General features: G+C 51.9%; 1 protein-coding gene across 2 annotated transcripts in view; it reads right to left on the bottom strand.

Moving 5' to 3' along the window:
• Positions 1-21,953, bottom strand: part of LOC116939262 (sarcoplasmic/endoplasmic reticulum calcium ATPase 2) — a 39,177-nt gene extending 17,224 nt beyond the window's left edge. For both annotated transcript variants that reach the window (XM_032947459.2, XM_032947460.2), the window contains exons 1-8: positions 21,178-21,953; positions 15,963-15,980; positions 14,728-14,810; positions 11,661-11,765; positions 9,495-9,633; positions 4,102-4,182; positions 2,174-2,259; positions 826-981 (exon numbers count right to left, since the gene is read on the bottom strand). In XM_032947459.2, coding sequence (XP_032803350.1) covers positions 826-981; positions 2,174-2,259; positions 4,102-4,182; positions 9,495-9,633; positions 11,661-11,765; positions 14,728-14,810; positions 15,963-15,980; positions 21,178-21,295 — 786 coding nt within the window. In that variant the 5' untranslated portion in view covers positions 21,296-21,953. The remainder of the gene's footprint in view (positions 1-825; positions 982-2,173; positions 2,260-4,101; positions 4,183-9,494; positions 9,634-11,660; positions 11,766-14,727; positions 14,811-15,962; positions 15,981-21,177) is intronic.
• Between the last annotated feature and the right edge of the window lie 4,028 nt (positions 21,954-25,981).

Raw genomic sequence — 25,981 nt, 5'->3', positions numbered from 1 at the left:
CGGAAGCGTGGAGTGGCACGGACCGACGCGCCGGATAATTTCCACTGCTGTGTGTGTAGCTGGGCCCGATTGGCTCATTAACAAATTAAAATAAAATAAAAATCTGCCTCATTTTCCTTGGCGCCAGTCACTCGGGCCCCCTACCCTTTTAAAAGAGCAGCTGCCTCCTGAAAGTGGGAAACCCACCAAGAAGCCACGCACGGTGTGACGTGGCAGTTGATGACTATAACATCACAAAGGCCTGCCCCATCACCTCCCGTCGAGCAGCACACGTGGGAAAAGGTGACTTTTTTACGTGTTCGTGTGATCTTGTTGAATAATCAAACCAATAATTGATAATCAATTACTAAAATAATCGGATAGCCCAGCTCTACACCGCTGCTGTTAAACGAGAGATGACCAGCATTTGAAAAGGCATGATAACATGTACTCAATCGTTCCAAAAAGATAACCTTCACAAATATAATACCCAAAACTGCCGGGGCTGTTCAAACTCGTTACATTTTTGTTAAGGGCGTGCCCGCTTGACCCGTGTAAGCGGTGGCTTGTACGCGTGGGCGTTCAGCACTTTGCTGCTGTACGGAAAGTGTGCGCGTTGGCGCGATGTTGGTAGTTATCCACGCTGGCGTGGTTAGGGTGGTTTTGCATGTGCCTCTTGAGCACACGGCGTGCGCTAATCGTCAGGCGCGTGGGCGGCATACGCATCTGTGCATTCGTATGGCATGGATCGTGCGCGAACGCTCCTGTGGTTACAACAAAGTACACGTGTGTGCGCGAGCGTGAAGAGGTTCGCACACTCGCAAGCGTGGTGCGTGCGCACGGCACCTTGGATAGCTGCTCGCCAAACTCGTCAAGCTTCTGCTGGAGGGGCGTCTTGTCCTGCTCAGTTGCGGCCATCTCGTCGCGGATCTTGCCAATCTCCGTGTTCACGCCTGTCGCCACCACCACGCCCACCGCCTTGCCTGCCGCGATGTTCGTTCCCTGCATGAGACAAAGCGCGCGCATTTTTTTATTTAACCCGTTGCAAAAAACGCCGGTAACCAGAGCAAGCGTGATAAATTACTTACAGCGCTTTGTCAATCCACTGACGGACGGAAGTCTGCCAATGCTGTGTCGGTCATGGGACTAGTTTGTCCATACTAAAACACGTGTGGTCAGGAAAGGTCAGACATGAAAGGCCAATCAATCTGGTTAACCGATCGATGGCCGGGAGTGTGCTAATTACTGTGCCACTGCTCCACCCCAGTATTAACACCCAAAAGCATCAGTTATGATCCATCCACTGCTGGATAAAAGGATGAACGCCTCCCCCACGCCATCACTATCCCTCTTAATTAGATAAGTTGTCAACAGTACATATTCCCAACTATCACATGAATCCGAGGATTGAACACTGACCAAATTTTTTTTTAACAAAAACTGAAGAGTGCAGAAAGAGGAAGGGTGAGGTGCGTGTCTGGAGTTCCACACACACACAGGAAGATAAATACACGGATCGGATCGCAAAATATGGGACATCACATTGACCGATGACACAAATGCCCCAAAAGTAGTCCTCATAAAAATAAATATTTAGAGTCTCGCATTTGTTGTTTAATGATCCATGGTAGATGATGCCCTCACGATTAGAATTAATGTCACGGAAAAACCAAACATTGGCATGCAACAGTCACATCAGCAACACCGCAGCAGAGGAAATGAGAAGGGGAAAGCGCAGGGGCACGATGATTATGATAATAATAAAGTGTGTGCTTCTTGTGTTATTCTGTTTGCTCTACGGATCACAGCGATGACGACGGGCGTGCTGGATAACGAGGTCACCCGCTCACGCAGCACGACAATGACAGGTGGGGATCAGGTTCCCCCCCTCACTGTATTCTTGAGCAACACTGCAGCTCCACCTGCCCGCCTAACGAGTTGCCAGGGTGATACTAAAAAAAACAATCTTTAGATATAGTTCAATGGAAATGTAGAATGTTTTTTACCAAGATGAAATGTGCAACCCTTGTTCAATACACCGCTGTACAAAAGGCCTATCCCCACCCCACACCGTGTAGATCACAAGCGTTGTTTGACCATACTTCACCACCTGGTAATGAATGAAGCAAACGCATGAGCGACCCATTTTCCATCGCGGGGGCACTGTTGACCAAAGCGGAGAAGTCTGACTTACAGAGAAAAGCATGTTCTTCTTGTCCTGGTTGACCGCTCTGGGGTCTGGTACGGGGTCCGTGTGCTTGATCACCGACACGGACTCGCCTGTGAACAGAGGCCGGGTGAACGCAAAGACAGGTAAGCTCACCGAATGTTCCGGACCTTGTCAAATCTTAGAATATGAGCAGGTCTCCTCATCCTGGTTAGTGCCGAGATCAGTGACCACCAGGGTTTTCCAAACGCCATAGGGCTGTGAATTAACTAAGATATGGCAATGGATTATTGAATAGACCTTTGTGCAGCTTTTAGTGTTACCACCCTCACGTTGCAAATTTAGTGGCGTTTGTCTCGCAAATTAAGCGAAACACCCGTTAAAGCAGTGTTCCTCATTTTATGGATTTTCTTTACCGAGTTAGCTAATACCCCCATCTGTTTGCTTTGCCAGAAAGCAATGTCAGCCATGAAACGGAGCAATCTGGAGAAGGCATTTTACATGTGCACAGCGATTATCCAGAACGCCTTCCGACAGGAGCTACAATTAGAGAAGAACACTTTAAAGAAACTGAAACCTTGCCTGGAATACCAGAAGCAGTTGTTAGCTCCGGCAACCGAGCAGGAATCTCTGTAGTTACCGAAGCCTCTTTTTGAGAAACACAAGGAGGCTGAGGGTGACACGGAAATTGTAACGGAATGCTCCATTGAATCTGCTAACCTTCTGTTCACTAAATTTCCAAATAAAGAACAAAGTACTGAAAGAGATCAGTCTCTTGCAACCATCGGACACAACAGCTGCAAGGCGATGCAAGAATCATGGTACGGATGTTTCCGAAGCTCCAATATATGGGGGCCAGCTATAGCCCGACAAAAAAAAATCACAGGTTTCTGATGTGGTGGCCCTCCACAATATTTTACTGGGGAACTCTGCCTTGCTTAATGGACTCGGTCAAACATCCCAATGTAGCAGGACCTTCCTGAATTACCCCGAGACTCGCCAAGGCTTTTGTGGGTAAATAGCTGGCATTATTGTACTTGGTATACGAGATGCATGGCCCATTCATTCACCGTAACTGGACACCACCAGAGCGTTAAGAGCTGCTCACGAGTGCTGCCTGCATTAGGGATGAGCACTTCAATTACAGAGAAGTGAGAAGCAAAAGGGATTATTTTTTTAAACATTATTTTAGAAGTGCTTGCCATGTACACTACATTTTTAAAGATCTCATTTGTATGCCCTACATTTAAAAAGGAACCTTGCCGAAATAGGTTTTAAAATCGGATGATTTCAATTCACTTTCATCTTACTCGGCTCACTGGGCAAACGAGTGTCAATTTGACACCATCAACACTGTAGTCCCATTTCCTCAAGATGTAAATCATGTCGCCGGCGTTAATAATAGCTCGCAGAACAAAACGTTCTCTTGCCAGGTTGCATCGTTAGCGATGCCAACTAAGTGACAGAGCCGCCACTGTACCCGTACGCACACTCAGCACGCCGCGTGAGCGAGTGTGGGCCTCGTGCCGACAGGCACATGGCAAAGGGCCCCGCGAAGCCACGCGAGCATCGCAGCGCCGATCCTCGCGCGGCAAACTGTAGACGTCTCGTGTCGCCATCTTGCAGCGCCGGATGACACAAACCCCAAGCTGCCCCCTTTCCGAAAAGTACCACCGGCTACTTGAACGAACCCAAACTTGGTCATGGAAACGGGGAAAAAAAATGTATGCTAAAAACGGTTCTTAAACTCACTCGCCAGCAGCGCCTCCAGATCGCATCCACAATACAACCGTGCCTTTTAACGGTCCATTAAATAAATCTTTTCCAAGGAAACGTTCCGTCGGTTTTCAGCTGCGCACTGGGGTTGCACTCGTGTCTGCTTCCTTTTGCCTCCACGCAATCACAAACATTATCTTCTTCCTTATGAAACAACCACCCCCCCCTCCACCATTCACCGGTGAGGATGGACTGGTCGACCCTCAGGGTGGTGGACTTGATGGACGTGAGCCTGATGTCGGCTGGCACTTTATCTCCCACTGCAAGACAAGGGAGAAGACGCAGGACGACAGATGCACACATTATCATCAGGATCACCGCGCACCGGGTAAATTATCAGGCACGTGAGCAGTTAATGGGTGCACATGGCCACGAGCGGACATTTCGACTCTTTAAGCTTTAAACGCTGCCTTTTTTTTTTTAAACAATCGGTCACAGGTCCCCGAGAGACCTCGAAGGCAGCGTGGGGAGAAGCGTGGCAGCAGAGTCGTGCGTCAGAGGGCCAACGGGGGAGGGTGCCCCCTAAAATCCGTGCCACCAAATAAGGACAAGCTATGAGCGCTGGGACCCAAGGCTGGCAAGGGGGGACGTGGACACACACGACCGTAGAAGCCTGCCAAACAGCTGGTCTCCACAGCTCAATCAGTAGCGGTGGGGAACTTCGTCAACTCGAGCCAATAACGGAGCGCGAGCTGCACGGAGCGGACACGCGCGGGGGGGGTCAAAGCAAACGCCCGCCGTATTTACCGGCGCTTGCACGCGTCACGTCAACCCGGTGCGAGAAACACAATCCCCTTTTTTCGGAACCGCCGGTCCGTAAATTTACAGCGTACCACGAAGAGCGCCCGTAAAACACGCTCACGGAGTTTGGACTGTTTACAAGTCCTTCTGAGAATGTTTTTCAAGAAATGCCTTTGTTTATCAGCAACATTAATACCGGGACCAAGAGATACGATCATGTTTGAACGAAGTGAACGACTTCAGCCGGCTCCAGGCAAGCAAGGCTATTTGAAGTTCCTCGACCCGAGAAAGGCCCGGCCATGTGGCCGGGAGGCGCCATGCACACCACTGGTTGCATTCAGATTTGATTACGACGAAAGTTGCCATGCGGCCATGATAACGGCGTTCTAAAGGAGGGACCGGGGTGGGGGCAGGTGATAGAGGACTGACAAAACCAAACGCTCACCGGGTAATTTTAACTCTGTTGTGATGCTCAGACGATGCAATCACCATGGCGCTAATTCAGTACACTTTATCCCAACGACCAATGTTATTTCGAAATGCGACGCCACGTTGGGAACACAGTGCCTCACTTATTAAAGCGGAGAATTCCCACTATTCCCACCCTACCCCACCACAGGAGGGAACATCGTGTCCGCGGGCCCCGGCGGCGCAAGGAAGGGGCCGCGGGCAGCGCTCGGCTGGTGCGCTGGGGGCCTCGTGTTCACATGCCGTGCGTGCGTGTCCCCCCACTCGGGCACCCCCCAAAAAAAAAGATCGCCGGGCCAAGGTCACTTTGATGGTATTAGACGAAACGCCGACAATGGGAAAACCTACATCACCACACCACCAAGCTCCTTACCCAGGCTTCAGAGTGTAAAAAAATAAAAGTAATTATTTTAGAAAGCAAGCACAGGAAATTGAAAGATCGGTTTGTTAAAAATGAAAGAAAACCGCAAAAGAGGTACACGAAGGCCCCTCCCCTCCCCCCCTTGTGCCCCGCGACCGCCGAACGCGAGCGAGGTCGTAAATCACGCAGTGGCATCCCAGCCAATATCCAAAAGCGTTTTTTGGGAAAGCACTTGGTGGCGATGTAATGTTTAGACAGCAATTGCAGTAATATAACACCGCATTAACATTCACTATTGTCAATTGATATCCATATACACCCACACACAGAGCCGTTGGTGCGCATCCTCATTATGCAGATTTACTTTTTTACGAGGGGCTTACGTTTATGACGGGTCATGAGAGTTTTTTACCGAGCACAGGGTTAGCTTGCCGCTGTACGTAGGAGGGGGCCCACTGGCAAGTGCGATAACGCGTTCTTAAACCACTGTTCTAACACGGTTTGACTCGGGCTGTCAAGCTCTTTTTAAGTGTCCCCAGTCACGCCGGGCAAAGTCCTAACAGCTTACGCCAAAACAAATGGCGCGGCTATCACTACCCCCCTCCCCCTCGCCTGCCACTCATCCCCATTGCAAATGCAATCCGGTCCCCCGGGGCAAAGTAAGTGACAAGAGACAATTGCCAGAGAGAACCGTTACCATTCTCTGGCCTCGCCACGGCATTTTATAAGCGAGGCTGCCGGGCAAGCAAGACAGGAACATGTGCTTGTGTACGTGCGTGCGCGACAGTATGCAAGAGTGTCAATTTGGGGGGGGGGGGCGGCAGTGGTGGTGGTAGCGGGGGGGGGGAATTGCAGGGTGGGAACGCAATCAGCAGAGTGCTCTCACGCCTGCCGTCCATCTTCCCTACATGGCCAGCTATCTCGCGGGCCGCGCACTCTTCAGCCAGCGTAGGGACCCCGCCGCGGGACACGCGCCGTCGCCGCGCGCGTACGCACACCCAGCCGCCAGCAGCGCCGAGAGGAAGCATTCTCCGTTGAAGGCAGTCGGGCCACAACACAATCTAGATATTATAATGCATTGAGAGCAAGACTGCAGTGCAGCAAAAATCCGTCGTCCTGCTGCAATGTAATTCCCCAACGTCTAAGCACCACACCGCCATCCTGCGCTGCCCGGTGAAGTGGAGTCAAAAACCTTCATGATCTACATATATATAGTGTGGAGGCCATCAAATTGCTACGGGCTGTACATGTGCAATAGTTTAATGTAATTTGCGTCTGCATGGCAAGAATATGCTGTTTAACTGACAATAACAAAAGATACATTTTTGCATGCCGAGAAAGGGACCATTGCCATGATATATTTTTTCTTTGAAGGCAAATCGTATAACATTGTTATGACATATTGATCAATGTGTCACTTGATCATTGTTATTCAATGTGTATTTTTTTGTTTTTTATATGTGATTGTGCTCACGTCTTGAGCAAATAATTTGCATAGTAAGTGTAGAGTAACATTTTTAAAAAATCCTCATCGACAGTTTCCCAAAACTAGTATTGAATGTCATTTGATTTGGCACACAAAAACCAATGCAACTGTCCTCATCTCTGCGTGCAAGACTCGACTGTATTTCCAGCATGAGAGAGATATATGAGCTTTAAATATTAGAATTGCATTAAAGGCAGCTTGCCAAATACGTAGAGAGAATGTTTCACGTGTAATATGATGGAGAAGAAATGGTCATGTGGCCTTACAACGGCAATTATTCTTACATTTTAAAAATGACATTGAAATGCTCGAGTACGTGCCCTTAGGTGTCCAAAGGAATGACAAGGCCACTAATGAAACGTTAAAGCACACACGTATTAGGTGACGATCGTTTATAAATAATCAAGCACTCGTGTTCATTTGGTTATCATCATTAGAGCTTAAGACCCTACAAAGCCTCAATAGGAGCCGATTAATAACTTACACAATCACATGGGACTCATAATAAAGGCTTGTTTACACTTTATACACACGCACTCCCCTATGTGCACACACATAACCACTTCCAAACACACACACGCGCCAGGAACCCAACCTCAGGTTATTTTTACGAATGGCAGGAGCAGGTGGGCAGGAGGCACTCGACACTTTCACAAGCCGCAGGAATCAATCGGCTCTCCTCCCACCACACGCCTGCCAGGGGTGGCCAACTTTTCCACGGCTTGGGGAGACCAGTGGGGGCAGTGGGGGGTGTCATCTCCTCCTTAATCCCCAAGGACCGACAGCTATGTTGCAGTTTACTTTTAAAAGAAGCCGACGTCTCCTCGAGTCGTAAATCCTCATCTATACTTGGAGCTGCGCAGAGATGCGCCCGATCTAACGCCAGAATACCAACCAGCAGCACGAAAACAAATACAGCACGTCGTGGATTTACAGCTGGTCATGCATAACGGCCCGGCGCAGCACCTGCTGTACTTGAACTCTGATACAATACAAATGTTTGCCACCACGCGTCCCATTCGTCTGTTTTTTTACCCTTAACACTGCAGCTCCTGCAGCGCGTTAGTCAATCTCGACAACGGCAATCGTGTAATGTTACAAATTGTTGAGGGCTGCCAACAAGTTTTGGTTTTTTGTTCTGCCTCGAATCATCGTGGGCGTGACACGGGTTTCAATTTGTAGCAGTACTAAAGGGTGGGGGGGGTCTTCATCCAGCAGTGGATTGACAAGCGAGTGAAAAATCACCATTTTTAAAATTCAACCTCATCAGCCTGTGTACAAAACATTGGGTGGGGGTGGGGGGGAATGCATCCAGCGACAATTCGAAGGACAGGCAGCCAAGTCGGCCGTAGGGAGGTGGTGCAGCAGCAGCTCCCCGTGAATTTTTCCCCACACCGATTTTTCACCGCCTGCATCTAAAAAAATATTCAATCGCCCCGATTGAAAACGCGAGAGCGCATTTACGGCGGCGCACAATAGCGACGAAGCTGCCGCTTTGCAACGTCTGGTAATGCAGGGTGATCAATAGCATTGATTAAACACTCTGCCCCGGTCCACAGATGCACTGCAAGAAAATTGAAAGAGCTCCCCCCCCCCCCCCCCCCCCGCTCTGCATGCAAAAGCTATCAGTCACGTCAGCAGACTACTCACACCCACTCCTCGCTTGAACCCAGGAGAGTACGAGCGAACACGAGGGGCGTGATTAATGCTCATGTCAGGAGAATATTTATTTTATAGCAAGAATTTCAAATCTCCTTGACAGAAGGGGGGCCACACTTTTTCACGCATTACAGGTTTACCCCAATATCGGCGCTAAATTAAAACGCTCGCACCTTCGCGAGGCACAGCTTCTGGTATATCGCAATGCTTCAATTTGGTTCCGGTAGCAAAAGCTCCGAGCGGATTAAAGACATGTCCCCTAGCTACGCAGCCGCCCCCCCCCCCGCCCCCCCCCCGAGAACCCATACACTAACGACTCGAGTGCCGTGCATCTACGTTGCCATGCGTCATACTCAGCGTTGTGACCAAGCGTCCGTTCCGGGGGGGTGGGGGGAGGAAAAATAAAATCTGCAAACATTGACGTGGAAGCACGGTGGTGCACACGTGTGATCCAACAATTGGAGGCAAGGGTTGGTGGATCGCGTGTAGATTTTTTAACTCGCAAACCTGTTAGACTGTAGGTACTACAGTAACTTGGTTCGTAAACCCATCTGTGGGTGCTAGAGAGTAGAATCCCATTGTAGGCCTGAATTTGCTTTGGGAACTCCAGTTTCCTTTCACACACAAAGCACTCCTAAACAAGGAAATGGCCAAACATCCCAATGTAGGACCCCCACCTGAAAAAAAGCCTTCAGAACTTTTCTGGATAAATAAATGCCACGGGATAGCGGACCCACGTTTCCCCGCACCGCACGCTCGACGCAAGGTTACAAAGCGTGCAGACAGACGCACACGCGACCCACCAGCCACCCGCACCCCCCCACATTTTGCAGTTGCCACCACGTGTGACCACCCACCTGCCACCTCGACAATGTCTCCGGGCACGATCTCACGGGCCTTGATCCTCTGCACGGACGTCCTGTCCTGCCGGTACACCTTGCCCATCTCCGGCTCGTACTCCTTGAGCGCTTCGATCGCATTTTCCGCATTTCTCTCCTGTGGACGTTACACACGGGCAACATCACCAGCGACAACTGTGAGGTAATCTGTCGTCAATTACACAGATGTACTTATTATAGCAGAGCGTACTGCGTCAGCATATTTCGGAATTCTGAGTTCTCACTAGGCCATTGTAACTCGGAGAGCGCCAAATTACAATTCTAAAAATAAGCAGCCGGCCGCCGGGTTATAATTACCTGGCGCCAGCTACTCCTGCACGTCATGTGTGCGCCACAGCAGCAAAGGCATAGTGACGTGGACAAACCGACGCCTAAAGCACACACGGCGAGATCAATATTTGTCCTCGTGCAAGAGGACGTACGATAGCTGCCGCATCAGTACCGGTTATTTTTGTACTCCAAGACCGGGAGCAAGCACACGGCCGTACGTTTGATTGGGCACCAACGGCAGGAACGCCACGAGGTACGCACACGGAGCGCTGCTGGCAAAGAAAAGGCCAGCAGAGCTTTTATAACTTTTGGTAGAAGACTGTGCGTGGAACTGAATAATTCTGTAAATGAAAAACATATAACAAGCTGGGCAGCGCATCAGTGGGAGGGGGCTTATAAATGCTCTGCATCAGCACAGCGCCGACAGTAGGATGGGCGGCCGACTGTCGCACCGTATGATGCTCAGTGATGGGCATTAATGGCTTTAAGAGGCCACAAGCAGCACACATTTCATCGTATATTTAGCAGTGCACGAAAAAGATTGCTTCCTCGTGAGCGACAAACTTTTAAGCTAAATACTGCCGAGACTACAGCGACCCATTGAAAACCACGCAAACAACACGAGTCGAGGTACATGATTACACAGTTCATGTACATCAAACACGAGGATGGTTATTTTTCCGAGCAATTTCCCACGCGAAACGAGCTAAGCCGAGCACCCCGCTTCCCTACACGGACTAAGAAACGACAGATGAGCTTAATGCACGACTGTTATTTTTGGCCCCTTTTCCGCAATTCTAAAAAGGCGCAACCACCCCAGCGCGTACGCTAAATAACAATAATTGCTACCCCCTGCCGTTTCCGAGGAAACGGCTGCCCTGCCCTGCCAAGCACGAAGGCCTGTCGCCCTCTACTTGCCGCATCATTGACACGAGCCAGGAATGTCAAAAGGCTTCAGAACTCCTACCCCCGGTTGTTGTTGTGGCACCACCGGACCAGCGCGAAGCCACGCTTGCGACGAGGCTGCAGGTTGCCACCAACAGACGCAAAATGTTTCTTTTACGCGCTCCAACTAAGGTTGAATGCGTTAACTTGTTCACTCTTTTCCGTCTGTCCGTCCGCCCAGAATGCGTGGTTAACAATAACTCTCGTAAAGATGATCCAATATCAACATTTCCGTCCAAGTTGTGTTGCTATTGGGGACTTTCAGGATATGAAAACTGGTCAAACGAAGCAAAGGATTGCCCCAAAATGTTTCAATAATAATGAACATGTCTTTTCGGCCAAGGCGACGACCTCACGCGTCACGCCTGCGCCACGCCCTCGTTCCTGATGTCATCACGCGCAACGACGCTTCGGGACGTCGCGTGCCGTGCAGCATCATCTCATTGGTAGAACAGAAGGTAACATTATTAATCGCTAACGGAATACTTGCGAGGGCAAAACGCACGTTGGAAAGCATGGTGCAATTTTTTCGTGTTGTTTTACAGCTGCCGATGGCCGTGCATCAGAGCCCGGCTTAAACGTCCGCTGCCGTGCCGGACCGTCCGCACAGTAGCTTCACGGAGCGGTGCCGTGCCAAGCCTGCTCCACTGGTGCCGCTCCCATACCGAATTAACCCCCGTAAAATAAACACTCGCGTGCCCTGCGGAAGGGACGTATATTTAGGCTCACAACATTTTTCCATGACATTGTACGAGGAGCCGCAACGCAAAAATAAAAAATGCACAAGTTGGAGCCAAGTTCGCGTGTACTCGTGTTGGCCGGCGGAGGTCATGCACAGGGGCAGCGGCGTTACGTAAACCGGAGTCGTCGACGCGAGTTCACCGCGTTCCGACGAGGAGAGACGAGTACCTGCCAGACTCCGACGACGGCGTTGGCGATGAGGATGAGGAGGATGACGAAGGGCTCGACAAAAGCCGTGATGGTTTCCTCGCCTTCTTCGAACCACGCGAGCACCTAAAGCGACCGACGCCACAGCGAACATCACGCATCAGTGCGCAGGAGGACAACGCAACAGCACGATGCGGATTTATATCGAGTCTAAAATGTTACCACATCCCTGCACAGAGACAGCATGCAGGGTGTTTATACATGGCAGTCAGTTATAGGCAGGGACAAAAACAGGCCTTAAAGTGTGGACTACGAACTGTGGTGGCAAGGCTATGCCACAAATGGCTGCGGAAAGGGAGTTCCAGCAGCAGTACAATGTGCTTTAACAACAACACAAAGCAACATATCACAGGATCAACCCAAATCATGCATGACACAGTAGGCCTTTAAAATGTCACTCCTCCAGCAAATTAACATTTTTCCTAATTCAGGGTCACCAGTCTATTAAAGAATCGACCATTATTAGTATCAACTTTACACAGTGAGAAAAAAAGAGAAACAATATCAGCTGTCGCTTCTCAATGCAGTTAAGTCCCAAATTGTCGAGTTTTGTTAGAATCTTTTAGCCTAACCGTAGCAAAAATAAAATTTGCGTGAATTTTGCATCGATCGTAAATACTCGACACGCACGTTTCAACGCACGCACCGCGTGAACGACGCTATATTTTGCTTGGTTAACCCATGCGTCATTACATGCCCGGAACTAAATGCGAGACTCTCACGGTCGGGTATTGTGGAATACGTGCACTGTCCACACAAATACATGCAAATACAAACTCCCCTTCATGCATGAGACAGTACTCGCACGTGGAATAATATTGCGCCTGTGGAGTTGATAAAGTATTGTGAAACCAAGTTTTCAATAAGGGCTTGATTATTTGGTCAGTGTGAATGCAAGTGTTTTGGCATTAATTATCTTGAATTAAACATTCACACATCCTTGACCTCGTAATAAGCTCATTTCACAACCATAATATTTCTGTTGGGACAATTTACATCTGCTTTTGCTCACGATGTTCTTCTGGACGGTTTTATTAGTAATCGTTTATGTCTGTGCATCTCCGCTGTAATTACTTTTAATCCAGTTCTTCCCAGACAGAGACATTTAGCCTCAACGGACTCTCACGAGGTTGTACATGAAGCACACGAGCGCTCGCACGCAAAACAGCTGTAAGGGAAGCTCATTCCAGACACTCCGACTAATAGGACTTATAAGAGCACAAAAAGCATTTACCACTTCCGAAACTACAAAGTTGTGGAAACACACGAAACAGAAATGTAATACAACACTCCAGCTTAGTGGATCCTTTTTTTTGTTTGGCACGAGATAACAAAAAGGGGGTTGATGATTACTGTATACATATGTAATCCACATATTTAATTATTTAAACTTGTTATGTAATGATTGTTTGTGTAAGCATACTATGCAACTTTTTCTGCTTGGCCTTGGCATGTCTTGTGCAAAAGGGAAGTAGCCCCCACCCCCCCCCCACCACAAGAACCAACACCCACACCACCCACAAGAACCAAGTTAATAAGTACGTTTGCAACTTTCACTCATTGTACACAGTAACTAGCTGGGCTTCTGACCACTTTACACGTGAAAAGGACTTGTCCGTCCACAGTACAAAAGCACAAGCTGCCAGCATCCTGGAGCAACTTCATTCCCCCTGCACACCCACCCTGCCAACCATGCACATTAATCCCCCAAACCTAACAGCCCCCCCCCCCCCTCTTCACGCATCACCTCTTGCCCGTCCCACACATCACCCTCCGTCGGTAAGTAACAGCTGCAGGCCAGGGTGAGCGAGCGGGCTAGCAAGTGCTGCCATGCCTCCATTTCCCATGTGTCCTCCTCGCGTCAAGTTTGGCATGAGCGGCATGGACACCCGAGCCCACAGTTTGTACAACGCTTGGCCGTCTACATAAGCAGGGATCAACGGGTTCGACCCGGGCACTCGCCCATTACCCCCGGCGCGCATCTGTCCATCACTGCCCATCCGCCGCTCAAACCATATCAAGAGACAGCAGCCGGGCGGCGCGTCATTGCCTGCCCTTTGTGTCCGCGCGCCACGTGAGAAAGGATAACGCACAACTGTACATGCTGCAGTGCCCGTGTCGTCGATATGAATGACCGCAGAGAAGAAGCCAATGATTTTTGCCGTGGATGCGCCTAAGAACTGGCCCATTTAGTCTTGCCGCTCACGAGCGTACACTCGTACACCACCTACGCGCTCACTTGCGCGCATTCATCTATAAATAGCGTAGACTCGATGTACGTTTGCAATTTTGAATGGTTCGGCAGAAAGGAATTACTGTTGAAAACTACAAGTAGCAATAATATATATAATAATATCACCACTTTAAGAGGGTTCACGAACGTCACCAGCGCGCTTTTTCCAAAACAGCGACGCGAGAACAGCAGGCAGTGGTCGCCTTTTAAACTCCAGATCAATACCTTTGGACAGCAACACTTGCCACAAGAGTCTTTTAAAGCCCACCACTGTGGATCAAGGACAGTTATAAATATGTCTAGCTGTATGAAGGTCAATGTCCTAATATGGTTTGGAACTTTTAAGTGAGCGGAGGGTTGCAAGCCAAACGCCGCCACCAATTCTGCCAGAAGCACCCCGGCACTCGCAGTCCCCCGCTCGCTGCGGTTCAAAGTTCAGCGCAAAAAAAAAAGACACAAAAGCGACGAACCTGGAACAGCAGCTGCTGAACGAGGGGGACGAGTGAGCAATTGACAGGTGGTTGTGTAACAATAACCACATCAAAAGCGCGACTCAAAATGGCAACCGTACATGCCTCCGGTGCGTCGTGCCAAGGGCGTCCTCACAGTGAGTGCGAGGTGAGGGTAGACACGTGCCAAACGTCACACACTCCGACCGTGCTGTTCTTAGATTGGCAAATAGCTCCACCCCCACACCTGGTCCTGTAGCATCACGGGCCGTACTTCAGGGTTGGACTAATCCCACCAACGCACTTTCGATAACCACCCACACCGCCAGTGCCCAAAAATACTCACAAAGGATATGCAGGCCGCCAGAAGCAAGATTCTGACCAGGAGGTCCTCAAACTGCTCCATCACGAGTTCCCAGAGGGACTTGCCTGTCAGGGCAAACCAACATCACAATCACATCAGCGTGCGATTCCGCACGCGGGGCCACCGCACATGCACTCCGCATCTCAAAAGAAAATGCAACTGCGGGCGATCGCGTGGGCGAGCGGCAGTACGTTTGCAGAGGTTCCCAATTCGTGCCCTGTGGTCACTCTGGTTAAAGCTGCGAGTCGTGTTAACCAGTCCGCTTCACGGTGAACATTCAAGATTCTGTGATGTTATTAATAAAAACGGCAATATGCCACAGTGTCACGGTTAGAATTTTAATTATTAACTCGCAAATTACTTAACTGGGTAAAACCAAAGAGTTACATTACCCCCCACAGGAAGACCATACTTATATGCAAAACGTCACACCTTTGCGAGGGCCTTGCTCTGTAATGGTGCGAATACCAAAATGTACTAAAGGACTATGACTACAATTATCCAAAACATGTAGGCTTTCGCGACCAATATCATCCATAATACAGGTTTTTTGGCTTATTGCATGGCTCACCAGTCCGAAGTGAATGCCCAGTAAAATATGAATATTGGTTATGGCCAGCCCAGACTTCGGCGTATGTACATACTTGCCTGGTGTGTGCCAAGCTGCACAGCAGTAAATGCTATAGTTATGCTATTTACGCGATGTAACCCAAAAAAAAACCTGCATTATGGACAATTACACAAAGTTACCCCGCAGGCTGGATTTAAGAGTCTTGCGAGTGAAAACGTATTTGGCATGTTCAAATGCAGTTGATTTAACACCATGGGAAAAGTAGCCCAAGTAGAGCATCGCATCAACCCATTAACATCGAACGTTCACATGCAGGAAGGGCCGTTGTAGTAGCTGGACTTATAACAAAGATGCTGATAAAAATATACAGGGAACATCAGTCTAAAAGGGCGAGTAATTAAATTATCCTTGCAGACCTCAAGCAATTGCTTTTTTTCTATGTATACTGTACGTCGATGACTCGGCATTAATTATTGTAAGAGCTTCTTCGTCCATTATAGCAAGACGGTATAATGTACGCACATTACCTACGCGAGCACGCAACACAGTGGGCAGCGGATAGTAATTCTATTTCGCTTGCAATTGTGATTTGCAAATATACAATGTGTACGCTCCGCGAGGTAATCACGCAGTATGCGGTAATTACCTTCTTCCGCTGGTAGCTCTGTTTCCACGACAAGTTTCCGACGAGCACATGGGAGAGAGAGGGGGAAAAGGGGCACACTTTAGTCAATTTGTAAGAACCAGACAACACTATGGCATTCTGCCATAAACCAGACTCACCGCGTGGGGGTTCAGAAGACTGACAGGGCCCTGACAAGACCCCAGGTTGCCTTGTGGACACAAAACACGTTCATGCAGATTAAACTAAACACAGGTGCTTGATGTGGCCTAGCAGCATGCACCTCTTTAGCAGCTACGGGTCACAGTGCTGAAGGGTTCCATTCAAGTGGCTGCAAGAGACTCGGGATATACAAGGCTCAAATGGCCAACCACTAAAGTTGTCGTGATCATCATCTGATATCGCCCACATTTTGTAATGTCACTCAATGCGTAAAGCAGGCATTAGGAGGCCTCCACCAGTGATGGACCCATGTGGAATGCTGGACCCATGAGGTAATGTACACAGTCGCTTAACGCTGGACGCAAGTAATAACGTGCACAGCCACTTACTGATGAACACGCAGCTTAAAGGTCAAGGGCAGGCTCGGCCTCCATCTCTGAGAGCTCTTAATGCTGCGGTTCATGTAAATTTCCAGCGCTTGGCTAATGCAGTAAACCGAGGCCAATGAATGATGTACACATCAAGCTGCAGACACGCTAAATGCACGGTGTACACATGCAGCCCTTTGTCACTCCACTGCTGGATGAAGGCCTCCCCATGCCGTGTGGGTGTGGTTGGGATTTTAATTGACGATACTTTGTACATTTACGTGGTATGCGCAGTACCATAAGTAAAGTGGTACGTCGCTAATTCTTGTGTGCCATGTATACAGTAAGGGATTTACAGTGAGCCATGCTTAGTGCATGCTTATTGCATGGCTCACCAGTCCGAAGTGTATGCCCAGTAAAAGGTGAATATTGTTTATGGCCGGCCCAGACTACGACATAGGTACACGTGTGTGCCCAGAGTGTGCCAATTTGTACCGCAGCAAATGCTAAAGTTTATGCTCAAAACATTGCTAAGCAACAAGATCTGTCCAGTAAGTTATCCTGTGCAGCGTAGTGATTATCTAAATAATTGATGCAGTAAGTAATATACGTGCACAGTGTATTGGCTCAAGTCACGCACAGGCACGGTTTTGTGGTGTGGGCTTAATGGGTGTTCAGAGTTTTGGGGTAGTAGTGTCAAGCGTGAGGAGGTGTACATACATAGGTGCAGAGTGATGAGAGCAGTGAAGAGGTATGAAGTGGTGTGAGCAGTGAGGTGGTGTGGGGAGTGAGGCGGTATGGGGAGTGAGGTGGTGTGGGGAGTGAGGTGGTGTGAGCAGTGAGGTGGTGTAGGGAGTGAGGTGGTGTGAGCAGTGAGGTGGTGTGGGGAGTGAGGTGGTGTGAGCAGTGAGGTGGTGTGGGGAGTGAGGCGGTATGGGGAGTGAGGTGGTGTGGGGAGTGAGGTGGTGTGAGCAGTGAGGTGGTGTAGGGAGTGAGGTGGTGTGAGCAGTGAGGTGGTGTGGGGAGTGAGGTGGTGTGAGCAGTGAGGTGGTGTGGGGAGTGAGGCGGTATGGGGAGTGAGGTGGTGTGGGGAGTGAGGTGGTGTGGGGAGTGAGGTGGTGTGAGCAGTGAGGTGGTGTGGGGAGTGAGGTGGTGTGAGCAGTGAGGTGGTGTGAGCAGTGAGGTGGTGTGAGCAGTGAGGTGGTGTGAGCAGTGAGGTGGTGTGAGCAGTGAGGTGGTGTGAGCAGTGAGGTGGTGTGAGCAGTGAGGTGGTGTGGGGAGTGAGGTGGTGTGGGGAGTGAGGTGGTGTGGGGAGTGAGGTGGTGTGGGGAGTGAGGTGGTGTGGGGAGTGAGGTGGTGTGGGGAGTGAGGTGGTGTGGGGAGTGAGGTGGTGTGAGCAGTGAGGTGGTGTGAGCAGTGAGGTGGTGTGAGCAGTGAGGTGGTGTCAAGGTGAGGTGGTGTGAGCAGTGAGGTGGTGTGGGAGTGAGGTGGTGTGGGGAGTGAGGTGGTGTGGGGAGTGAGGTGGTGTGAGCAGTGAGGTGGTGTGAGCAGTGAGGTGGTGTCAAGGTGAGGTGGTGTGAGCAGTGAGGTGGTGTGGGAGTGAGGTGGTGTGGGGAGTGAGGTGGTGTGGGGAGTGAGGTGGTGTGGGGAGTGAGGTGGTGTGGGGAGTGAGGTGGTGTGGGGAGTGAGGTGGTGTGGGGAGTGAGGTGGTGTGGGGAGTGAGGTGGTGTCGGGAGTGAGGTGGTGTGGGGAGTGAGGTGGTGTGAGCAGTGAGGTGGTGTGAGCAGTGAGGTGGTGTGAGCAGTGAGGTGGTGTGGGGAGTGAGGTGGTGTGAGCAGTGAGGTGGTGTGAGCAGTGAGGTGGTGTCAAGGTGAGGTGGTGTGAGCAGTGAGGTGGTGTGGGAGTGAGGTGGTGTGGGGAGTGAGGTGGTGTGAGCAGTGAGGTGGTGTGGGAGTGAGGTGGTGTGGGGAGTGAGGTGGTGTGGGGAGTGAGGTGGTGTGAGCAGTGAGGTGGTGTGAGCAGTGAGGTGGTGTCAAGGTGAGGTGGTGTGAGCAGTGAGGTGGTGTGAGCAGTGAGGTGGTGTGAGCAGTGAGGTGGTGTCAAGGTGAGGTGGTGTGAGCAGTGAGGTGGTGTGAGCAGTGAGGTGATGTGAGCAGTGAGGTGGTGTCAAGGTGAGGTGGTGTCAAGGTGAGGTGGTGTGAGCAGTGAGGTGGTGTGAGCAGTGAGGTGGTGTGAGCAGTGAGGTGGTGTCAAGGTGAGGTGTTGTCAAGGTGAGGTGGTGTGAGCAGTGAGGTGGTGTGAGCAGTGAGGTGGTATGGGCGTTGGGTGCGAGGAAGAGGTGTCAAGCGGTGGTGTGGGGAGTGGATCGTGCGGCTTGTAAATGGGTTAAGAGCTGATGAGGAACAATGGGGCACATGAAGACAGGCGAGCTGTGATCGAAGAGGTGTTGTGATGTGTTAGATGAAGTGAGTTGAGGTTTCAACAATGAGGTGCCGTTGAGAGTTATTAGGGAGCGAGGGGCGATTTGGTGAGGTGAGGGAAGGCGATGCGGAGGTGAGTAAAGAGGTATGGGGTAGTGAGATGAGGGATGGTGTAAGATGCTATAAGTGAAGCGAGTGAGGTGGCGAGGGGAGTGAGGTGGTGACGAGGTGAGTGAGGAGGTGAGCGAGGTGGTGAGGGGAGCGAGGCGGTGGTGAGGGAAGTGAGGTGACGCGGTGAGTGAGGTGGTGGTGAGGCGAGGTGGTGAGGTGAGTGAGGAGGTAGCGAGATGGTGAGGTGAGCGATGAGGTGTGCGAGGTGGTGAGGCGGTGATGAGGGGAGTTAGGTGACGAGGTGAGTGAGATGGCGAGGGGAGTGAGGTGGTGGTGAGGCGAGGTGGTGAGCTAAGTGAGGTGAGCGAGGAGGTGAGGTGAGCGAGGTGGTGAGGGGAGTGAGATGGCGCGGGGAGTGAGGTGGTGGTGAGGGGAGTGAGATGGCGAGGGGAGTGAGGTGGTGGTGATGCGAGGTATGAGGGAAGTGAGGTGGTGGTTGAGGTGAGTGAGGTGGTGAGGGGAGTGAGGTGGTGGTGAGGCGAGGTATGAGGGGAGTGAGGTGGTGGTGAGGGGAGTGAGGTGGTGGTGAGGTGAGTGAGGTGAGTGTGGTGAGTGAGGTGAGTGTGGTGGTGAGGTGAGTGAGGTGGCGAGGCGCCGGTTCGGCCATTATGCGAATGAATTGGCAGCGCCGCATACACTTCCCAGCGCGGATCCGCGCGCCGCGCCGCACGGCCGACGCCAATTCGTCGCCCGCCGTCACGTGGGGTCCGAGGCGACCAATGAAACTCAGAGCAGAGCACTCGTTATGCCAAACCGTAGTGGGAACTCTAATGGCTGCGCCGGGCGTACACGAGGGAGGACGATACGGGGGAGGCCAGGGAGGGTTCGGGGCCCTGGGGACGACGAGACGCGAGGGCCCATTGAGGGACACACGGGAATCCAGAAAGGGACGGCCGCTCCAAGAGGAATTACACGGGGACCCCACCCAGGAAGACGGGAGACAAAGGGGGTCGGGTGAGGGGGGGGGAACGTTTGAGTCTGAGCGGCACTACGGGGGTGGGGGGCTGGCTCCGGATTCGTGGCGGGAGACAATGACATTCCTGACACTTCCATGTGGTTTTTTGCCCCTCTGAGGCACAAGGCGACAACAAAAGCTCCCCATCGGGGTCGGGGACGTAGACGAAGACCGAGAGGGCGTCCTCCGCGTAAGATAATTTCAGGGGGTCTTGGAAGGGGCGCGAGGTCGGCAGTGAATGGGAGAGCAGAGAGCCATAACTGACTGAGCAGGGTCCCCCCCCCAACCCGCAGGGATAGAGAGAGATGTGGGGGGGGGGGGTCTCCGACAGGCCCTGTCAACGAGGTTTTAGTAATTTAGTGGCTCGTGACACGAGACACCGCCGAGTGGTTATTTTCTCCCTCGCCGCGGCGCACAGATTCACACGGCGACACCGAGAGAGACGCATTACACACCGACACATTACCCCCCCCCCCCCACAACGTGAGCGACTCGTGAGACAAAGCCGCGCTACTCGACACGCGGCATATTTCTGTAACCGGCCACCCGTGTTGAAGACCGGTGACGAAGGGCGGAAGCCGGGGCCCCAGGGGGTAAGGGACCTGGGAGAGATTTGGGTTTGGACAGGGTCCACCAGCACAGACCGGGACCCAGATTTAACAAGGGGGAGGCTCGGCCAGTCGGCAGGGATATACGAGGGGTACAAAGTCCGAAATTGATGGATTGTGACAAGACCGTGACCAACGCTGGAGATATTTGGTAACCCAACAGTTCACGAACGTTCCAGCAAGTCTACCATTGCGGTCCTGGCAGAGACATGTGCGGCTTTGCGGAACAAGCGAGAACACAGCGCGGCTGGAATGAGGGTCCCATTCATCCGCCGAGATTGGGATTTCCATGGGGGAAAAGTGGACCCCAACCCAATGGGGATACAAATGGGGGGTTTGGACAGCGTCTATCACAGATACTCTGAAAGGGAAAAAAACACATGAATCAATGGCGGGAGAAAAGGGAACCATCCAAGATCTTCGGGGGTGGATCTACTGGGGGTACAGGGGAATACTGGAGGCCCACTGAGAACACAGGACGATCCAGTGGGGATTGAGGGAACCACTGCGGATATAGAGGATCCGCCGGGGATTCCAGGCGAGTCGCACACTCACCGTTCGGCCCGTACTTGTCCCGCGCCCTCTTGACCTGGTCGGGGCTCAGGCCGGTGCTTTCGTTGACGCCAAAGAAGGTGAACACCTCCTCCACGGTCTTGCCGTGCCCGTTCTCCATGGTGAGGGGTTCCGTGTGCGCGGCCCCGGGGTCGCGGCTTCTATCTCAAGTCTCTCTGCTGGCCGACTGGCTCGGTGTCTCTCTCTCGTCTCTCTGTATGTGGCCGTCTGTCTCGCCTCCGCTTCTCTCTCTCTCTGGCTGGACGCGGCTACACGTGGACTCCTCTTCGTGACCCCGTGTGAGATTCTCTTCGCTCTCTCTCTCAGGGTTAACGATTACGAACACCACTGTTAGCTACCCCCCACCTCGCCGCCCACCTCCTCCTCTGCTGCTGCTGTTGTTACAATTACCGTGACAATAAAAAAACGACAGGTTTACTGGATAGATTTCAATTACCGCACGCCACTGCCAGCCAAACCTCGCCAGCCGCTGGTCTCTCGCTCTCTGCCGCCGGCCGCTAGAGGGGACGACGCCGCCGATGACGACGATGACGGCGCAGGGCGAGGTGCGCGTCCTCGGCTTAGGAACGGCGACACCGCAGCGCGGCGACAGCGCTTGGCAAGCTTAGAGCGGGCGGGGAGCGAAGGAGCCGCTGCTGGTGCTGTTGCTGCTGCAGCTGCTGCGGGACGATGAAGGAGGATGTGGTGGTGGTGGTGGTGGACGCGAGGCGTCACGCGGCGGGCGGGCGGGGTGGAGGAGGAGGAGGCCGCGCTGAGCTCCGCTAGTTATGCCTGGCGCCCACAGCGGCCGCCCGAATGTGGAAGCTCGCGATTGGTAGAGGAGGCCGTCACGTGGGGGTCACGTCAGCAACCATTAGGGGGGGTGCAGAAGGGGGGGGGGCAGTGGCCCCTCCCCCACAACTCCCCCCCTCCCTTCTGCTAAACCCCCACCCCACCAGCCCATTGTAGGTTTACTGGAATGTAAGACGCACCGGAATATAAGACGCACCCACAACGTGTGACCAGATTTGTCTCGTATTCTTTGGGTATTTCCTGATGACGACCGCTTGCGTTGCGATCGAAACGTCGTAGTTTTTGGTTATTTTCTTTGAACCTATCTACGTGACTTCACCGAATGACCCAACGAATATGAATACCTGCAGTCACAAAAGCCTCAAGTCAGATTTGTCTCGCTATGTTGGGTGCGTCTTATAATGAGGAAGAACGGCGACACGTGTGAGGTGCGTCTTACTTTCCGGATTTAGAGAACGTGCTGCGTGGAAATGAAGTGACGCGTAATCTGGTCACATGCACACCGAAGCACCTACCGGATCACAAGACGCATCTCCAACTGTTTTTTTTTATAATCCATAAAATACGGCAATAAACTGTTGGGGGTCCGTGCTGTTCATCATCACCAGCTACATTTGGAATCATCAGCAGCCATGGCCAATCCACTGCTGGATGAAGGCCTCCTCAAACCGTCGCCACCATTGATGTTAGCGACCACCTATTCAGCATTACGAGCAGGGGCGACTGGCGGAGAGCACATCTATCTCTCTGGACGCGCCCGCTGTGGTCAGATCTCAGAAGCCCAGCAGAGCTGAGCCTGGCTTGTGCTTGGATGGGAGACTGCCTGGGTCACCCAGGAGGGCTGAGCCTGCATGGTGCTTGGATGGGAGGCTGCCTGGGTCACCCAGGAGGGCTGGGCCTGCATCGTGCTTGGATGGGAGACTGTCTGGGTCACCCAGGAGGGCTGGGCCTGCATCGTGCTTGGATGGGAGGCTGCCTGGGTCACCCAGCAGGGCTGGGCCTGGCTTGTGCTTGGATGGGAGGCTGCCTGGGTCACCCAGGAGGGCTGGGCCTGCATCGTGCTTGGATGGGAGGCTGCCTGGGTCACCCAGGAGGGCTGAGCCTGCATGGTGCTTGGATGGGAGGCTGCCTGGGTCACCCAGGAGGGCTGGGCCTGCATCGTGCTTGGATGGGAGGCTGCCTGGGTCACCCAGGAGGGCTGGGCCTGCATCGTGCTTGGATGGGAGGCTGCCTGGGTCACCCAGCAGGGCTGGGCCTGCATCGTGCTTGGATGGGAGGCTGCCTGGGTCACCCAGGAGGGCTGAGCCTGGCTTGTGCTTGGATGGGAGGCTGCCTGGGTCACCCAGGAGGGCTGGGTCTGCATCGTGCTTGGTCTCCTCCCACCTGAGGCTCAGCTCTCATTTCATGCAATTGGCCAAACATCTCCCCAACTGAGTATAGCAGGATTCTTCTGTGAAAAGAGACTTCAGACTCAGTGAAACTTTCCGTGATAAACAAAGGAAACGCTTATCGTAGTATTATTACCTTGTACCTACGACAGTATTATTATTATTACCTTGTACCTACTACACCCCTCGGCTGCATGCCCCGGGCTGTCCCACGTGAGTGTTAAACTGAAGAAGTTCACAGCCAACAGTGATGTAACTGCAGTGTTGGCTAACGAATCGCAGTACCGAAGCTTCAACTTGCTATCAGCAAGATAAGAGTTATTTGTACCGACAAGATAACGATTACTGGTTCTTAAAGCGTTTCAGCCAGGGCTTAATATTGCATCACCAATACTACCCCCACTGCTGCCTCGACTCACAAAGACAAAGATCTTCCGGCCTTAACAGACTATGTACTGTATCTATGTATATTGAACTTCTTTCGCACCGTACGTATCCGACCGTGCTCATCGGAGGTGCGACCATTGGGGCAAGTGCTGTTAGCGAGCATCTATGAAAGCCTGAACGGCACACGAGGGGGTGGGTGGCCAACACCATGTCCGGCCGCCTCTATCTCCCTAGTGGTGATGTATACACACCGCACCAGGTACTCATTTAAGGCTGAGTCAACCTAGGAGGAGGCCCAGGACCGGTTCTGATAGCCGTCACTAGTGTTGGCCGTGAGCGGGAATCGAACTCGGGTCGTAGCACAGCGCGCTAACCGCCACCCTACCTCGACCAACACCACTACCTCCACTGCCGTCATTACCACCACCATGACTAACATCACTGCAACCACCATCAGCAGCACCACCATCATTACCACCGCCACTAGCACCACCATATCCACCACCGGTACTGCCACTTCCATCACAACAACCGCCACTGCAACTACTGCCACCACTTCCACTTTCCACGATCACCACCACCAACGCGACCAGCGCCGCTACCACCTAGGCCATCGTGGCAGGTGCCCCGTGGTTTCCCAGGGCCTCGTGCGCTGTTTTGGGGACCTGGAGGGATGTTCTGGGGGCCCCGTGGTGTAAATGGGACCCATTAATGTATTTTTGTCCTGAGTCCAGAGACGTGTGTGTGTCTCTCTCTGTGGACCACAGCCACCATCACCCTAATCATGGCCCCCTCTCTTTCCAACCACTACCCCCTCCCCAGACATGTGTCACAGTGAGAAAAAAATGCAACACGTGCACACACTAATGGGGTGAGTGGGATCCCTAAATCCCCACTGCATGGGATCACAAGTCCCAAAAGTACCACTGGGAAGAGTTGTCTCTTAATAGCCGTTTTGAGGCGAATGGGCGGGGGGGTAGTCTCAGAAGCCCTATTTGGGTGAGCGTGGGTGCCAAAAGCCCTATTGGGATGAGTGGGGTGTCAATAGCCCAATTGGGGTGGTTTGAGGGGGATCTCACAAGCCCAGTTCAGTTGAGTGGGGAACACAACATAACTAATGGATTGAGTGAGGTCCCAAAAACCCGATTGGGGTAAGTGGGGCCCCAAAATCCCCAGCACCGTTCTTGCTCGCTGAGCCCACGTGATGCTCAGCAGCAGCAGCACGCGCGCACCACGTGTCGCTACCATGTCCACACCGCACGGCTCCTTAGGAATGTCATGAGATGGCCGTCGTATTCCAGCCCAGAATTAAAACAAAAAAATCCAATTCAGGAGAAAGACAGAGATGTGACCGGGTGGATTGTAGGGTTTATAATGGCCGTGTCAGATACGGCAAGCCGGTACTGCTGAGAGGTCTCGGTTGGAACCCGTGTTTGAGCCTTCCATGACTAAACCGGATTTCTAAATTCTAGATTCGAAGTTTCCGTGACTGCAAGGATTCATACTCTTTGTTTTTTTCGGACACACTTAAGCGGTGTGCTTTCGCTACGTTGTCCCCACCTTAAGAAGGACGCTTGTGTTGCGCCCGAAACGTCGTGATTTAATTTATTTTAATTTTTTACCTACGTGACTTTACCGAAAAAAAACAGAGTACAAATTTCTCAAGCCCAGTGAGTTGATGGTCGCAGACCGGTCACCAACGACTGCACACACAGCTACATTTGTTTTTCACGTGATTCACATTATTTCAGATTCCAGAATTGTTACTATTTTAACATGCAGCGACAACTCTTTTGCAGGGCATATTTGTTTCGCAAGCTGAGAACTCGAGAGTCAATCGTGGCCTGGGTCATCAAAGTGACGAAGGCAAAACAAAGCGCCGAGGAATCGGAGCAAAAGCAACAGCGTCAGCTGAGTAGACGCTGCAAAAACACGAATGAAGGTGAAGTAATACACTCCGTGTAGGCCGAGTGGGCCCGGGCAGATCGCTTCCAGAGCGATCGTCGCACAATTACGAACATAAGTTACATTCATACCGAAACAGATGTCGGGTGGCTACTGCACCAATACGTAAACTGATGAGGACGCGTGACTATTGCGGGTGACGTCGTGAAGAATCGACAGCTCGGCGTCGACTTGAGGCTTTGACGCTGAGATGAGGGCAGATTATGGGTCAGATAGGACAACTCTCCTCCCCTGCCTGCCCCCCACCTACCCAG

This window comes from Petromyzon marinus, chromosome 5 (genome assembly GCF_048934315.1).
Source record: "Petromyzon marinus isolate PM22_M1 ecotype Great Lakes invasive population chromosome 5, UKy_Petmar_22M1.pri1.0, whole genome shotgun sequence".
Taxonomy (NCBI): Eukaryota; Metazoa; Chordata; class Hyperoartia; order Petromyzontiformes; family Petromyzontidae; genus Petromyzon; species Petromyzon marinus.
This window is presented reverse-complemented; position numbering and strand designations above follow the sequence as displayed.